This window comes from Pollicipes pollicipes, unplaced genomic scaffold (assembly GCF_011947565.3).
Source record: "Pollicipes pollicipes isolate AB1234 unplaced genomic scaffold, Ppol_2.1 Scaffold_3447;HRSCAF=4054_pilon_pilon_pilon, whole genome shotgun sequence".
Lineage (NCBI taxonomy): Eukaryota > Metazoa > Arthropoda > Thecostraca > Pollicipedomorpha > Pollicipedidae > Pollicipes > Pollicipes pollicipes.
In genome coordinates this window covers 40,418,349-40,435,089 of record NW_023596297.1, presented here as the reverse complement: position 1 = coordinate 40,435,089, position 16,741 = coordinate 40,418,349, and the positions used below count along the sequence as shown (strand labels likewise).

Genomic DNA, 16,741 nt, shown 5'->3' with positions numbered 1-16,741 from the left:
TGTCTCAGTATCTCCAGCCCTGTAGCAGACTGATGTCTTTGGGTAGCCTGTCTAAGCATCTCCAGCCCTGTAGCAGACAGGTGTCTTTGGGCTACCTGTCTCATCATCTCCAGCCCTGTAGCAGACAGATGTCTTTGGGCTGCCTGTCTCAGCATCTCCAGCCCAGTGGGTTCGGTTTGGTTCGGTTGGCAGTTGCTCCGCAGAACCGAAACGCGTGCAGTATATTTGACCTGCGTAACCAGCGTCGTGAAATCAGATGACACAAGGGCGGAGAACCTGCGTTCAGTTTATGGTGCGTGGTGTGGTCGGGCTTCATCCCACCCACCGGAGACTGCTTGGGCTTTGCGTTAAAGAAAACAGCTTGGGGTTTGTTTTGACTTGCCCAAGCGGAACACGTGCTATGCCGATCGGCAGCAGAAGTATGTATCTCGCGCTCGCTGGGTTTAACGTCATCGGTCTAAGGAGGATTGCGAATTAAGGATTTTTCCCATCAGTATTTTTGTAGTTCTAAGTGTTTCTCAGAGCGCAGCAAAACATTTAAGAGCCGAATTTTTTTGTCTTTCCCATAACTTTTCATCTTTTTAGGCTGCGGAAGTACGGTGCTTTGAGGTTTTCGTAACGAAAAGAACGTAACCGCTGAGCAAGGGTAGCTTGCCGCACGCGGTCAAAAACGATCCGTGTCTTCGAATGGCTGCGACTGCTCATTGCTCAAGGCACCGCTGGTGGCCGGGTGCGCGACACCGACATGTGTGCAGGCTGTTCCGGCGTGCTGACCTTCTGCGACACGACAGGGGACCTGCTCAGTATCGGCTTCGCCAACCGGTCGGCGGCGCTGCTGCACATGGGCGAGTACGCGCTCTGCCTGCGCGACATCACAGCGGCACTGGCTGCCGGCTACCCGGCCCGCCTGCGCGACAAGCTGCTGGACCGGCGTGCCACCTGCCAACTCAAACTGGGTCTGTGTAAGATAGAGAGAGGGGGAGCGAGGTGGGGGAAGAGGAGAAAGAATGAGGGTAGAGGGAAAGGTCCGAAGAGGGAAGGGAAGGTGTGGGGAAGGAGGCGAGGGGAAGATAAAATGTGGGAGGGAAGCGAAGGTGTGGGCAGGGAAGGGAACGAATGGCGTAGGGGAAGAAAAGGTGTGGGGAAGAGTGAGAAGTTATTGGAATGGAGTGGAAGGGCTAAATATGGAACGAAAGGGGGAGGAAAGGGAAGGAGAGGAGAGGGCAGGGCACGACAGACAATGGAGGTAAAGGAAAAGGGAGCGAATAGAGGGGAGGGGAGGAAGGGGGAGGGAGGGAGGGTAGGAAAGGGAAGGGAGGGAAAGATATGAAATGAAAAAGAAAAGGAAGGAAAGGGAGAGAGGTCATTATTTTTTTCGCTGCATATTAAGATTATAATGACGGATTTACAGGTGAAGTCACAGCCAGTCGCGGGACACTGCAGGAGTTAAAAACGGCACTTACGGTGGTCGACCTCAACGAAAAGAAGAAGCCTGGCAGACAAAAAAGCGGCCTGGCAGAAAGATTTGCAGAACAAAGAAGATGCAGGATTGCCTGCTTCGAACTGCCTGCCTGATGCAGGATTGCAAGCCTATCAGTAAGTATGCTATTCAATAAATCTATCACTGAGTATTCACTGCGTGCATGTAGTAACTTTTACGCACAGTATGCATATGTCTGAAGTCTGATAAACATGAAACATGCAGTCTTCCCCATTTGTAATGCTAACTATGCGTTTGGGGCCTAATGCTGTTGAACCATTGCTAATGTTTGTGTTGAGCCGTGTTTAATCTAGATTGTTCCGTAAGTACCAGCGTCCGCCGGCGATAAGATAAATGCTAAGCATATACCAACTTTTGGTGTTGCCCGTCACTGAAGAACGTTGGCACGGTCTGTGCTATTTTATATCCTTTTGAAGCCCTGTTTGGCGTGGCTGGCGGCGGGTCTCGGCCCGTGGCTCGAAGTGAACAGCCCACCTTCGGACACCGGCTGAACAGTGCTGCAGGCGGAGCTGGAGCAGCCGGCGCCGCCTCCGCTGCCCTCCCGTGGCGGACACTTCGTCAGCGCCAGCGCGGCTGTGGACGTGGCACACGCGGCCGGCGAGGGACGCTACGCCGTGGCGGCGCAGCACGTGCAGCCCGGCGACGTGCTGGTGGTGGAGAAGCCGCACGCCTCCGTCCTCATGGCTGAGAAGATGAGCACCCACTGTCTCCATTGCTTGAAGAGGTCAGCGCCGGCCGGCGGAACACCAGGTGCGGAGGGGGGAGCGCCGGGTCAAGGGGTCCTAACTCGGCAACACGGCTCATTTACCCAGTTTACATAAGTCGGTGAATTACAGCTGTACATTTGCGATTCGAATCGTTCGCGAGAGTGACGATAATTTGGCACGTTTATGTGAGCTAATTGCAAAGTTAATCGTGAATTTACTATTAGCGCCCAGCGCGTTAGACTGAAAATGTGTGTTGTTCTTGCATTTCTGGCGCAAGCGCGGCGAAAACGGCGTGCGGAACTACAGCTGAAGGCGAGCACTTTGCGCCCAGGCGACAGGTAGCAGGCAGCAGCAGATACGAGGATGATGGAGGCGCGGAATTGCACTTGGCTCAAGCCGTACTTCTGGTGTGGTTGTATGCCAAACATTTATTGCAACGCCAAAAAGCTGCTCATGCCAAAAATGGGATGAGCAGAGGTCGCAGGGGGTCTCATACCATCGCACAGCTAAAGAGACGCCATCCGCTTCACGCTCTGCTTGCAGCGGCCATTGGCGCATGCTTTATAAGCTAGATAAAGCAGCTTTACACGAGCGGGTAACGACAATGACAAATTTCACCGAACAAAAACGCATGAAACACCAGCGCTGACAGCCCAACGACACCTCCGCCGTCTCGGCGTGCAACGCCGAAACCCGCCACAAGGCGGCCGAAAGAAACGATGGGAAGATGCAAGATGTACGAAACGTAGCTTGGTTCAAGAATAGTTCAAAACAGAAAATGTAGCAGGATGAATGGATTTACCTTATTTCGGAAAGCTGGTTTGCCTTTGATTTTTTGTCTTCTGATTTGGTTATATCAGACCTTGACAAATGTTTCAAAAAATACATTATAAGACAAGCAGCACGCTCAGTTATTTCTCCGAGATTTACGCGAATCGTAAATTTCCCCCATCGTAAGCTTACGGTACAATGTGTGGCTGTTGCGGAGTCGCTGGGACCCGTTCACGTCAGCAGAAACGGCGTGTTTTCATATTCCTCGTAAAATCACCCCTTTTGGTTGGCTCATGTGAACAAGGTAAATGCGTGGTTGGGTTGATCTGACCGCAGAGATTCTGTAGGAGCGGCGGGGCATCGGTCATTTTCAGAGCGGGTTACACCAGAGAAAACTTGAGATCTATAGTATGATATCCGTCATGCCCATGCGCCCGTCCCGCACAAACAGCGTCGCAGCCTGGCGCCGGTGTCAGGTCGCCGCCTGGGATGTGGTGTGCGTCAGGTCGCCGCCTGGGATGTGGGTGTGCGTCAGGTCGCCGCCTGGGATGTGGTGTGCGTCAGGTCGCCGCCTGGGATGTGGTGTGCGTCAGGTCGCCGCCTGGGATGTGGTGTGCGTCAGGTCGCCGCCTGGGATGTGGTGTGCGTCAGGTCGCCGCCTGGGATGTGGGTGTGCGCTTAGGCCGGCAGCTCCGCATCACTGGGTGGGGCTTGGGACCGGGTCTGACCGGCGGGGCGCGGTCAGCGCTGCCAACTTGCCCTATTGGCTTTGCACAGGAACCACGAAGTTCTCAAATTGACAAAAACGTATAGCTCGCCAGCCGAGCGGCACAGTGAAACTCAATCAGCACGATATGATTCAGAGAAGAATGATGAATAGCCCAGGCAGGCGCGCGAATCAGCCGCGCGGCCGCGCACGTGGACTCGTGTGCAGACAGCAGACCCGACGGATTTCCGGCTCTTCAGGATGGAGTTCAGATATCGGCGAACGGAGCAAACAGACGTGAAACCAACTGCACCAAGCAGGTGCATGCACAGTCAGGTGCAATCAGCCGTTCTTTCCAACACTATCAGACCCGTGACAACGCTAGCAATCGACCGGAAGCGACGAAGGTTGCGGCTTCATTAATATCGAATGCACCCTCCCGACGCCTAAACTGGGCGGTCTGTGGGCGTCAAACTGACCCAGATGTAAAGCTCATTTCAAGGTGACTGATATCCAGCCGAGGATTTTTCGTACTTCGTAAGGCTTTGGTCGCAATCGCCCAAAACGTGTATCGCTGCAAAATTTATATCTTTTGTTGATGCAAAATGTCGTTTTATACTCATGTGCCAACGACTACGCACAACAGGATCCAGAACGCCATCTTGGGTGTGGAGGGGGAATCTCCGGCTTAGGTGTCCAAAATGGTTGTATTGATTTTCAAACATTCATCGGATTTCGCTTTCGTTTGCCTCAAAGAATGCTATAAAATAAGACTGGCGTTCAAAATTGCTCCGCTTCTTCAGTGCTAAAAATGTGTCAGTTTTTGACTGGTCTGGGTGATCTTACGGGTGGCCATAGCTCGGTTGTCTCCTTTGGATGTCATTGACAACGCATCGCCACCAAACCCTTGCGAGTTTTCACTTGCGGTCCTCTACGCGGCGGACGTTCGGTACCGTTGTTGAATATCCAGCAGCTGAAGGAAGTACGTAAAGAGGGCGAGAGCAAGTCTGCTGCGATAACAGCGTTCAATTACAGTGGCGTTCATGTCCGTATGTATTCGCAGGCGGCGAGTATTTAGACATGTGAACTTGAAGAGACTTTCAAAGCCCGAGTTCGTCGCGACGCGGAACGAAACACCACTTACTGTGTAAAATATACCTCGACGTAAAATAGCTATCACACGCGAATAACAACTGGCTGAGAGGCTTACCCGGCACGCGAGTTGGGCGGGGCCGTCGCTCTAGACGGTCCCGCCTGCTCTGCAGGGTGCTTACGGCGTTTCCGTGCGCCGCGTGCAGCAGCGTCGTGTTCTGCAGCCCCGAGTGTGCCGCGGCCGCCACCTATCACTGTTGGGAGTGCACCATCCTGGACCTGCTGCAGGCCTCCGGCATGTCCGTGCTGTGCCACCTGGCGCTGCGGCTTGTAACCAGGCACAGTATGCAGTCCTTCCGAGATGTGAGGCCGTCGGTGCCGCCGGCTGCCACCGCGGCGTGCTCCCATCGACGCTGACGGCTGCCCCGGAGGTGAGGCCGGTGGTGCCGCCGGCTGCCACCGCAGCGTGCTCCTATCGACGCTGACGGCTGCCCCGGAGGTGAGGCCGTCGGTGCCGCTGGCTGCCACCGCGGCGTGCTCCTATCGACGCTGACGGCTGCCCCGGAGGTGAGGCCGTCGGTGCCGCCGGCTGCCACTGCGGCGTGCTCCTATCGACGCTGACGCCTGCCACCGCGGCGTGCTCCTATCGACGCTGACGGCTGCCCCGGAGGTGAGCCTGGCGGCACCGCCGGCTGCCACCGCGGCGTGCTCCTATCGACGCTGACGCCTGCCACCGCGGCGTGCTCCTATCGACGCTGCCGGCTGCCCCGGAGCCGACCATAGCGAGCACGTGCGAAGTGTTGGCCTGAGCGTTGTGTTTTAAGCACTCGCTCGACGGAAGTAACATTTTGATAGCAACACGCTGGTCACTTGCTCCCGTCTGCACTTCACATGAGTGTCAAATATATCGAGATTAGCTTTTGAAACAGCGTGATTATTGTCAGTCCAAGTCCGGAGCTAGCTGTTGCATTCATTCAACCTCGGGTTTTTGACTACCTGTGGTCGCATGAGACCTCTCCAGCTACCTGGCCGTCCACCAGCTGGCGTCTGCGGTCCCATGCTGCTATCTTACCCCGGACAGTCGCATACAGTTGCTTCATTCTGTCAACAGTCGATAAGCACAGATCTTTCGCAACAATAAAATACCATCTGTCGACATGAACCAACAGCAGCTTCATAGCCAAGTCAAATCAATGGGAATGGATGCATCGGTTTATTCCACGTACGCTGTATTCCTTTTTCCCAATTTATTTTCTCATATTCCGCTCCATGCTTGCTGTGAGACCTGCTACATTATGATGGCTGGCAGCGGCATGCTCCCCCCCCCCCCCCCCCCCCTCCAAGGAAAACAGTGTTCGGATCGGCTAGCGGATGGGCTGTTTCCAGAAGTAACATGTCGTGTCACGCAACATCCGCGCAAGTTAGTTTGCTAACTTGATGATAATGCTACAGCTCTGGCAAGATTTCAACATTCCTCTAAGTGTGTATAACATATCCCTTGAAAATAATCGCAAATTGCACTGAAGGGGCAATTTGATTAGATAGACCACTTTGGTTAAATAGTTTTTTGTCGGAGGGTCCACGGTGTTGTCGGTATTATTGTAAAATGAGCAATCATGTTATCAAGGACGCAACAACTTTCATGTTTTCGGCGAATTTTGCGAAAATGTCACCATTTTGGCAGAGCAATAGTCATGTTTTACTTTTTCACAACCATACCGCCAAACATTCTTTAATATTCAACGAATTGCGTATATATCACGCATGTTTTAGTTCATCTTGTGTAAGGAGTGCAAAAGGCACGCGACCGATTATGAGAAGCTTCGTAATGATTTACCTTAAGGGAGGTAGCGCCGGGATGCTTCGTTATGGTCCTTGATTAGTGGTCTGTTACCAATCACGCAGGTCAATTGCATACATTGAATATCACCAGTTGCAATCTTTTGTTGCGTTGAATCCCTGAGGTTGGGATAGGTATGAATCCCTGAGGTTGGGATAGGTATGAATCCCTGAGGTTGGGATAGGTATGAATCCCTGAGGAATGCATCCGTGCTGATACATTGTCGGCTGCGTCCGTTTCCGTTCCCAGGTTTGCATGTCTCGAGGGCCGCCAAGTGTTTGGGGCCGGAGCCGGTCGCCAGATGCGGTTAGCGACTATGTTACCGGCGTGTTGGCCTTCCCCAGCTGCGCCCTGCGCTGGAGAAGCGGCGAGACCCGACCGTCCGTTCCTGCACCGACACCGGGGGAGCGAGACCCGACCGTCCGTCCCTGCACCGACACCGGGGGAGCGAGACCCGACCGTCCGTCCCTGCACCGACACCGGGGGAGCGAGACCCGACCGTCCGTCCCTGCACCGACACCGAGGGAGCGAGACCCGACCGTCCGTCCCTGCACCGACACCGAGGGACGCACCTTCGACCCCGCCAGCTACCTGGCCGTCCACCAGCTGGTCACGCTGGGCGAGCTCAGGAAGCCGGAGGATTTCTTCCACCGCACCCTAATGGCAGTCCTTTTACTCAAACATCTCCGGATGACGGGATACTTAGGAGAGATCCTGGAGGATGATGGCAAGTGTTCGCACTTGTGGGGGCATGCCACCGCATTATGTTGACAATATGGCATCGCTGTATCTCTAGTGGTCCAGGCAACGAGGAAGGGGCACAGGTCCGGGCCTCGTGCCCATCGCTTCGGTCTCTAAGAACCCTTGGGCCCCACGGGATTAACGATTAAGGACCTGATTTGAACGCCCAAAGGGCACGAAGGGCGGGCCTAATGTTATATTAAGGAGCCCGGCCCGCAGGTCCAGGCCCTCAAGTGCCTGTCAGAGAGCCCTTTGCGCCGATCAGGATCCCTGAGTTGAAGGACTCGTCGGTCAGGCACCAATAGTCCTGTGCAGTCGGCTCTATGCCGGCCTGTGCCCGGGGGCCCATTTCTCAGGGAGATTTAAGGGGGGCCCGCAATTTATATTGATTGGTGTCTTTGAGTCACTGAGGGCTTCTGGACCGGTCAGGGGCCCACAATACGAAGGAAATACGGCCCTTTACTCCGGCCAGAGACCGCCGACACCACAAAGTCGGCTCCGCGTAGGTCTGGGACCTAGGGATTCATTTTCCCAAGAAAGGACTACGCCGGGGCCCGCGATTTGCATCTTATTCGGGGTCCCCAAACCAGTATCGGGACTCTTGTGTCGGTCAGGGGCCCACAATGCCTCACCGGGGTGAGGGGTTTCGTGTCGGGAAGGGGCCCCAAGTAGGTCAGGGAAATATTTGTTGAACAAGGACAGTGGTGGGGCTTCGAATGTTGGGCCTGTCACGTCTGTCGCGTTGGGGTGGGAGTCCTTAATAATTAAAGGAGATATGAGAGCTCACGATGGGAGTTCAAAGCGACCCAACGGAAGGCCTATGTTGATCACAGGTCCCAGTCTGCACCCAGCGGGGACCTTCACCCTGCTTTAGCCAAGGATCACTAGGCCAAACTGGAGTTTCTTTACGAGCCACTGGATCCTCGGCGGCGAAAAGGGATCCTTTTGCGTCAGTGAGGACCACTGTGTGGATACGGGGTAACTACCTTGGTAAGATGCAGTGAGCTGTAATCGCTTTTGAACTAGGGTGGGGGTGAAAAATTTATCCGCAAAAAGATTGTGCGAGAGTGAAAAATTATAGTTACAAAAGTTGGAACTTACGAGTCAGTGAGAGATTCTCTAGTAAACAAGGACACACATTTCAAGTTAGCATGAATGTGATATCAGACACATGACAAAAATGTATTTTAACATCTTATGTCATTGCAGTGGAACAGAATACATTAAAGAATATTAATTTCAGAATGGCGTGATGAGCATAAAAAGCTATGTAACACTAGCCTTTTGATGCTGCACTTTGCGCTTCCCTTTCGTAGGTTTTCTTAATATAAAATATAGCAAACGAATTCAACAACAAACACAACAACAAAAGACCAACAAGCACAACACATTCAAACAAATAAGCCTTAGACTCCTGCATACCACCACGCCACCAAATCATACACCACAAACATACCTCTGGCTTCTGTTAACACGCGCTCGGGTGAGGGTCAAATTGATCCCGCCCCCCCCCCCCCCGAAGGTTTTCCAGAATGGTTTCCGAACAGCGCGGCGTAGCGGCGCCAAATTTTTCATAGCTGTAAAAAATTAAATAGCAAATCGTTTGACACCACAAATGTAGATGTACCTTGTAAGGTCGCTGACCTATGGCAAGTCAAATCTAGGCTATGGTTTTAGCGAAGGCGATTTCTAGGGAATCGTCCAATCTGATGCAATAACGGAGTGCTTGACGAAGCCATACATCTCTGAGATGTTTTCTTAGGCACCACAAATATTGAATGAGCAAATTACGTTGATCTTAGCTCAGGTATGAAGGTCAGACCAAGGTCACAACCAACCTGATTTATTGCTCTAGGGCTTGTATGGGATAGCTTGTAGTGCTCATTTCGAATTTATTGGCAGCAGGATCCGCATTATACATCTTCCATTAACTTCTTAGCGGTCAGAAAAGTCATTGACCTAAGATGACCCGATTCGACATTTTGCTTTAGGAACATACTGCCCAGCGTAATCTTTGTCGCCTGTTCAAATGCAAAACTCAGAGCAGTCTTGCGTGGTTTTGGTCATCATGACCTTCAGAAGGTCAAACAAGGTCACTGACCTCAGATGTGCCTTTGATCTTTTGCTTAGAAACAGTTGCCTAGGTTCTAGGGGCCCTTTGGAGACCAACCTGGAATTTGACATTGTCTGACCTTTTTTGACCTGAAGGTCATGACCTAGGAGGCTCAAACTTTGACCTAAGGGAGTTCACGTGCAAGTTAAGACACCCTGTACATTCGTTGTCTCTAGCTTTCTTAGTTCCCGAGATCTCAGCGGGTCTAATTGACCCCCCCTCACCCAAGCGAAGGGTAGCTAGCCGACCACCCGGGCGCGTGTTAAGATAGGGTCTGAAAATATGAATAGCATGTCACTGTTTCTTGCAAAATACCAATGCTCGTTTCCATGAAAATAACCTACCTAAGTCTAACCTAACGAGGCCTCACCTTATCTCATGCCGTCTAACCTATTTGCATTACAGCAGTATTTGTAAATCGTTGGTTTTTACAAAGTTTCTACTGCCACTTGTCATGCAACCAGATAACATTTGTCCAACTTATGATGACCAATATGCTGGACATCATCTCAACTCCCCCACCCATTTCTTAACAGCAGCACTTGTGATAAAAACATGATGAAGCTTATGTTTGACTAGTTTCAACTTGCATTTTGGTGTAATTAATTTGTGTCAGCTTGTTGACACCAGGCAGTCAACAACACACAAGTCCAAAAACCTCAGATCACTTTGAATAACTTCTGATTGTCATGATCAGCCTCTGTCAAGGGCAATGGTGAGTATGCTTCGCAAAACAATCTGTGTCCTCCAAACGTAACATAAATTATAGATGGCCATGAAACCAGTTTTGTTGCTTGCCATTTCAGCTGCGACAAATGTCTACATGAAGGTCTGGTTATTCACATTCAATGACTTAAAAATTGAGATGTTAGCTTCACATTTTAAATAGGATAGTCTCTGTTGAAAACCCATATCTACTTCACGTTGTAATTGCCATGCAGCTTATAGTCTTCCCGCGTTAAGAAAAATATACCGCATGTCTACAGTACAGTAATGTGCCAGTCAGCAAACTAGCAGACGTGAGGAATCACTTCGACAAATTTGAGGCAAATAGTCAAGTTATGGAACGAAATAGTTATACAACATCTCTTGTGGCATCACAATTTGTCGTAAGAACAAAGCCCGATGGCTTTAAACAGAAAATGAATAAATTTGGTTACAAATCACGTGACGAAAGATGGTGAGGTTAGCAACTAGTCGCTCCACGGGAAAAACCTATTGGCTAAAAGGCAGGCTTCTTTCTGCTCCCCCACACGAGAAATCAGTATGCTTTCGCATAGTTTGCTGACAGACAGGGTCATCCAACCCACCCACAAAATATAAGTAGCAATCATGCCCACCAGCCTACAAGATAAAAATGCGAAACAAGTGAGGGTATGTATGTATGAGAATAGTCTCGCAGGACAGAATTACGCTACCAAACATGTCTATATTAGCAGCGCCAGGTCTGTCCCAAAGCTACGTACAGCAGGATAATGAATCGTGGTGAGATAGTAAAACCGGAGTGGCTTAGATTCATCGCTATCAAGCCCCGCCATTCCCCCCCCCCTCCAAAAAACGCTAACTGGTGGTTTAGCAGGGCAAAATGGTGGTAAAAATAAGTTCCGCGCACCAGATTGTCTCCATTTCTCATGAATTGTTCTCTCTTGGATGCATGGAAGCATGTTTGGGCACATGGCGAACTAATCCAATTTCTGTGTGAATTGTATGTTAGTTTGAGTTTGAGGACTTTGCAGAGCATTTGGTCAATATTTTAAGCCAAAGATAATGTCTTGTAAGATTATCGGAAAGGAAGAAAAAGCAAAGTTGTATCACACTCGTATGAGCTCGAAAAAGCTACTAAAATTAATATAAAGACCTAGAATTGTTCGGTCAAATTTTTTTAATCAACTAACCCGACCGAAATCTTGGAAAATGGGTGCTCAATGCGTGATATTCATTTTTGGGGCTTCATTTAGAAGGCATTTCTTGAATTTTTCCTTCCTTCATTCCGGGAGTGGTGGAATTTAGTGGTCAAGTTTCTTCAGGTAAATGAAATACGTGGAGTACAATTCCCTACCAGGCTTTTCTGATGTTTGCATCAGGCTTCGTTTCACTGTGGTGTTCGCGTGGTGTCACCCCCAAAAATGGGGATGCGTGAAAACCTTTGCATTTAGCACACAACTAAAGATTGTGATGCATGTCGCGAACGAACCAAACCTGATACATGCAAGCGGCTGGAGTGGCCGAGGCTCTCGGGCTTGAAAGTACCTGGCGCCCCTGCTCTTTGCATGCATAGGAATGATTCAGATGTAGGTGAGGCGGGATATAGCCGTGGGTGTCCAGGCTCTGTGTAGCCTCGTTTATGCTTGATGGTTTCAAGTGAGCTCGGTTTCGGATGACGTCTTAAAGCCTCTGAAAGGAAAAGATGGGTTTGTATGTGTGGCTAGGCAATATCAAGTGAGAGAGAAAAATTATCATCATATATGGGGAAAGGAAGTGAAAAATGCATCCTCATAAGGTGAAGCTTTGCACCCAGAGTTGGCAATTCTAGGACACTGGTCAGAGAGCCCTCTGCATCAGGAATGGTCTAACACGTGGCGAATCCGTCTAAGGGCCTCCCGATCGACCAAGGAGGCCCCAGTGCCGTCAGAATGACAGCCGGTAGGTAACCCGCGCTGAGACGGAATAGCCCTTCAACCCCTAACTGGGACCAAAACGTACCCCCTAGTGTTTTACCCCTAGGACCCATGACCCGAAAAAGGTAGGAGGTGTCCTCAGTGTTCAATAGGATGGAACGAAACGAGGTCAAAAATGAAAGAAGGCGAACCCACATTTGCCTAAGGACGTCTGTCTTTTTCAGAATCGACAGGTGAAACAAATTACATGAGGGAAGTTAGGAGCCTCCGCGCGCGCAATCTAAAAACCAAGAACAGCGATGACTGGGGAAATTACAGTTTCCGTCAACCCAAAAGGCGGTGGCCGCTTCAGAGAACACATTGCGGGCCGGGCATGCGGCACGGCCGTCGTGAAATAATATCTCCGAAAGTCCATCAAAATCAACTCGTACCAATCAAAGATTAGTCTGGAGCGTATGTTTCACCTGTTTGATTTCGAGTTAGACCTCCGTACAGATAGAGTTAAAGAAACACAAAAGAGGAGTCTGTGTTTTGGTTTTGAGCTCCACCACCGGACTTAAACTCCAATTCGCGGTGCCGTTTAGCACTAAGTTTTGTTACAACCGATCAATCGGAAAGTCTCACAGATGGAACAATATACGCCTGGACTACCTTTGAAATGTTCGAATTAATGTCGTCGTGCGTGGCTAACAGCAAATGTTCACGATAGGACAAACACCGCGCAGACTATAGAGACTGCACCGCCAGGCGTCGGGGTACTTTTTTCTAAGACTTGCGATCGCGTGTGTTCAAAACTGGGCTACACAATTTTTCACGCATTGATCCTGAGTAATGGTTGCACATCCTTAGGCTAGCATAGGTTGGCCATGTGAAGTTAAATTGGCCACGCTTACCCCATTTTAATATACAATCGACGTTCCAAAGTTCTTCAACGTCTCTGAAGAACTTATAAAAGCTCAAGCAAGGCCCCGAAGTGCTATAAGCTTAGGATAAAGTCCTTTTAAGATAAAGTGAGTTCGAAGAGTCCAACTGCAAAATGAATACTGTCGGCGGCTTATACTATGAAGTCGCTTAACGCCTAGTTCCTTCAGTTTCTTCACATAAAAAATGCACTCCCGGCAGCTTCTGCGTCCCGTTTCAGCTAAGAGGTGTCAACATAAAAATAGAACAGCGATTCGTGCCCCTCGAAATTGCGCGGTCCATGCGCGATTATTTTTGCCTTTTTGTTGTGGGAAAACGTTCAGGGTCAGGGGCCCTATATCTGCCCTATGGTCTCTCTCTCTCTCTCTCTCTCTCCTCTCTCTCCTCTCTCTCTCTCTCTCTCTCTCTCTCTCTCTCTCTCTCTCTCTCTCTCTCTCTCCTCTCTCTCGCTCTCTCTCTCTCTCTCTTCTCTCTCTCTCTCTGCCTCTCTCTCTCTTCTCTCTCTCTCTCTCTCATCTCTCTCTCTCTCTCTCTCTCATCTCTCTCTCTCCTTCTCTCTCTTCTCTCTTCTCTCTCTCTCCTCTCTCTCTCTCTCTCTCTCTCTCTCTGTCTCCTCTCTCTCCTCTCTCTCTCTCTCTCTCTCTCTCTCTCTCTCTCCTCTCTCTCTCTCTTCTCTTCTCTCTCTCTCTCTCGCTCGCTCTCTCTCTCTCCGTCTCTCACCAAGCTCTAGCTGCGCTCCCGTTTATCTCCGTTAAGACGTAGCTTGATGTGTCAGAGAAGTAAGATGCAACTTCAGATTCAATTAACACTAACGCACCAACTGCAATATTAAATTTAGGACAAAAAACCCGATACCTCAGGTTGTTACCTGAAAATAGTCAGCCGTACGTCAGATTCGAATCTACCTCGCAAGGTTGTGGCGCGACCGCTCCGGTTCATCCTGGTTCCCTTGAGCAAGCGTCCAGTGGCTGGTGAAGATGAGCCTCCTCAACTCAGCTCCTAGGAGGTTAACAATGCCTACCACTCACTGATCAGGGTGCCTGGCGTCCTTCCCCAATGAAGCTGCAGGGACAGAATCAGAGCCGAACAGTTCGTGCGTCTGAGCTGTTGATCCCAGCAGCCGTCGCGTGCCGCTCCTCTGACATCCGGCTGCCCGCGCAGGCAGCGCGCTGGCGGCGGACGAGCTGCTGATCGGCTCGCTGCTGCTTGCACCACCTGCAGCTGCTGCAGTTCAACGCACACGAGGTGGGCGAGTACGTCATGATGGAACCGGGCCAGTTCAAGCAGTCGCGCAGAATCTACATCGGTGTGGCCGTGTACCCGACGGTCTCCTTCTTCAACCACAGCTGCGAAGGCGGCGTGTCCAGGTCAGCTGGGGCTTCGCTCTCAGGGCCGCAGACGACCGTACGCCTGACGAGAGTCGATGAACCGCTCCTGCCGCCAGCGACAGGGCCAGACAAACCTGGGGCCGACAGACATGCCGCGACACTGAACGCTGTACTAGTACCCTCTGCATTTATCCTGTTAGATGAGGCGGTTCTCTTGTGTTCCTATGGCAACCTGATCTTCTGAATTCCATGCATAATTATTTCGCGCTGGAATAAATCGGAAAGGTGGTGGGTTCGAAGTAAACGCAACGAAGCTCTTATTGCAGAACTCTGAACGCCAAGTCACACATGCACACGGTTTGGAACAAATAAAAACAAACAGAAAATATCGATCTTGCCGGTAGTCTCCTGTCGCTTACCTTCACCGACATTCGTAATTTCGGCGTGCAGAGTGTGAGGCTGGAGTGCGCGCCACATATATCGCTAATGCTTGCAGCCAGAAAAAATCCTCACAAGCGAACGGAATGTGACTGATCACCAGTGCCGTCGTGCGCGGGCCGTTCACCACCTCATTAGTTGTGTGTGGCGGTTTTAGTTCCGTGTCCACTGATGAACCACACGCATTTATCGGACACGTAATGCCCGTGTGCTTTCCAAACGGTGCACCACATAGATGTCCCAGCTGGTCACCGCTCCGCCCCAGCTGATGACGCTGTCTGCCTTTGTGTCGTGCTGACTCTGGCCTGGTCTGCGCTCGTCGGGCGTGCTCTCGCTTTAGGTGCCTCGTGGGCGATACCCTGGTCGTCCACTCTGTCCAGCACCTGGCCCCGGGCAATCACATCTCCGAGAACTACGGCCCCGTGTACTCCCACAAGCCGCTGCGGGATCGGCAACACTGGCTTCGGTGCGTATCTTTATTTTTTGTGTTATGGCAATGCTGGAAATGTATCCTTCGCGCCCTTACCCGGGAGATACATTGAGCTACATGCTCCACACCTCCGCCCAGAAGATACAGTGAGCTGCATTCTCCACATCCCCGCCCAGAAGATACAGTGAGCTGCGTCCCCCACACCTCCGCCCAGAAGATACACTGAGCTGCGTCCCCCACACCTCCGCCCGGAAGATACAGTGGGCTGTATCCTCCACATCCCCGCCCAGAAGATACAGTGAGCTGCATCCTCCACACCTCCGCCCAGAAGATACACTGAGCTGCGTCCCCCACACCTCCGCCCGGAAGATACAGTGAGATGTATTCTCCATATCACCGCCCAGGAGACACAGTGAGCTGCATCCTCCACACCTCCGCCCAGAAGATACACTGAGCTGCGTCCCCCACACCTCCGCCCAGAAGATACACTGAGCTGCGTCCCCCACACCTCCGCCCAGAAGATACACTGAGCTGCGTCCCCCACACCTCCGCCCAGAAGATACACTGAGCTGCGTCCCCCACACCTCCGCCCGGAAGATACAGTGAGATGTATTCTCCATATCACCGCCCAGGAGACACAGTGAGCTGCATCCTCCCCCCCCCCCCCCCCCCGCCGTCACAAAGGATACATTGGACGCTGAGGCCATAAGCGCCCTGCTTTTATTCCTTGCACCTCCACTCGCATCACGTGATGGCGGACTCGGCTTGCAGCTCCCGGCACTGGTTCGAGTGTAAATGCGTCGCCTGCGTGGAGGATTGGCCGGACTACGACCAGTTCGACCATACCAAGGTCTCCATCAAATGCCAGGGATGCGGTTCTGGCATCACCAGCTAAGCCTCTGGTGAGCGTAATGTCCTGGGGGTACAGAGGCGCGAGGCTAGCACCTGCCCGTGACAGGACACGAAGCCGGTTTGTATTTGGGACATGCCAGGCGGCCATAGACCTAGCCCCTCGCCACGACTCTGTTATTGCAACAGTCTGGCAGGCTGATTTCATTTTCCTGTTGTTTTCCATTGTTTTGCAGCCCTGATTGTTCACATGCTTGTCGATGAAACGCCCGATAGTTGATGGTTAGCGTTTCTCATCGGGGTAGCGCCAAAGGTCATATTTTGTAGACGGTCCTTAAGCGATTCAGTGGAAAAAACTAAGATGAGTGTATGGTATTGATGCAATTTCGATATTGATATGAATTCAAGCATTAGGTGTGAAGCTCTATTTATCAGCATTCTCCCTCACCAATATTCCAGGTAAAAACGCCAACGGCCAAAAAAAAAAAACGCCAACTGTTCGAGTTGCGGAAAGAAAAACAACGCCGTCGAGCTGTTCCGGCAGCTACGCACCGCCCAGGAGCATTACCAGTCTGCCACGCACATGATGGACGGAGGTGCGTCAACGGAGGCTCGGCGCCGGGGCCCCCGCCGTCGGACCGGCCTCGGTACCACTTACCGTCCCAACGTTTGGTGGTACCCAACTG

At 51.4% G+C, this 16,741-nt stretch overlaps 1 protein-coding gene across 1 annotated transcript in view; it reads left to right on the top strand.

The window, feature by feature from the left end:
* The window catches only part of LOC119092554 (SET and MYND domain-containing protein 4-like), a 30,184-nt gene extending 14,083 nt beyond the window's left edge, over positions 1–16,101 (top strand). The window contains 10 exon segments of the mRNA XM_037215512.1: positions 756–956; positions 1,412–1,495; positions 1,997–2,225; positions 4,951–5,115; positions 7,205–7,360; positions 7,624–7,648; positions 14,213–14,215; positions 14,217–14,377; positions 15,117–15,242; positions 15,978–16,101. Coding sequence (XP_037071407.1) covers positions 756–956; positions 1,412–1,495; positions 1,997–2,225; positions 4,951–5,115; positions 7,205–7,360; positions 7,624–7,648; positions 14,213–14,215; positions 14,217–14,377; positions 15,117–15,242; positions 15,978–16,101 — 1,274 coding nt within the window.
* The last annotated feature ends 640 nt before the right edge of the window (positions 16,102–16,741 follow it).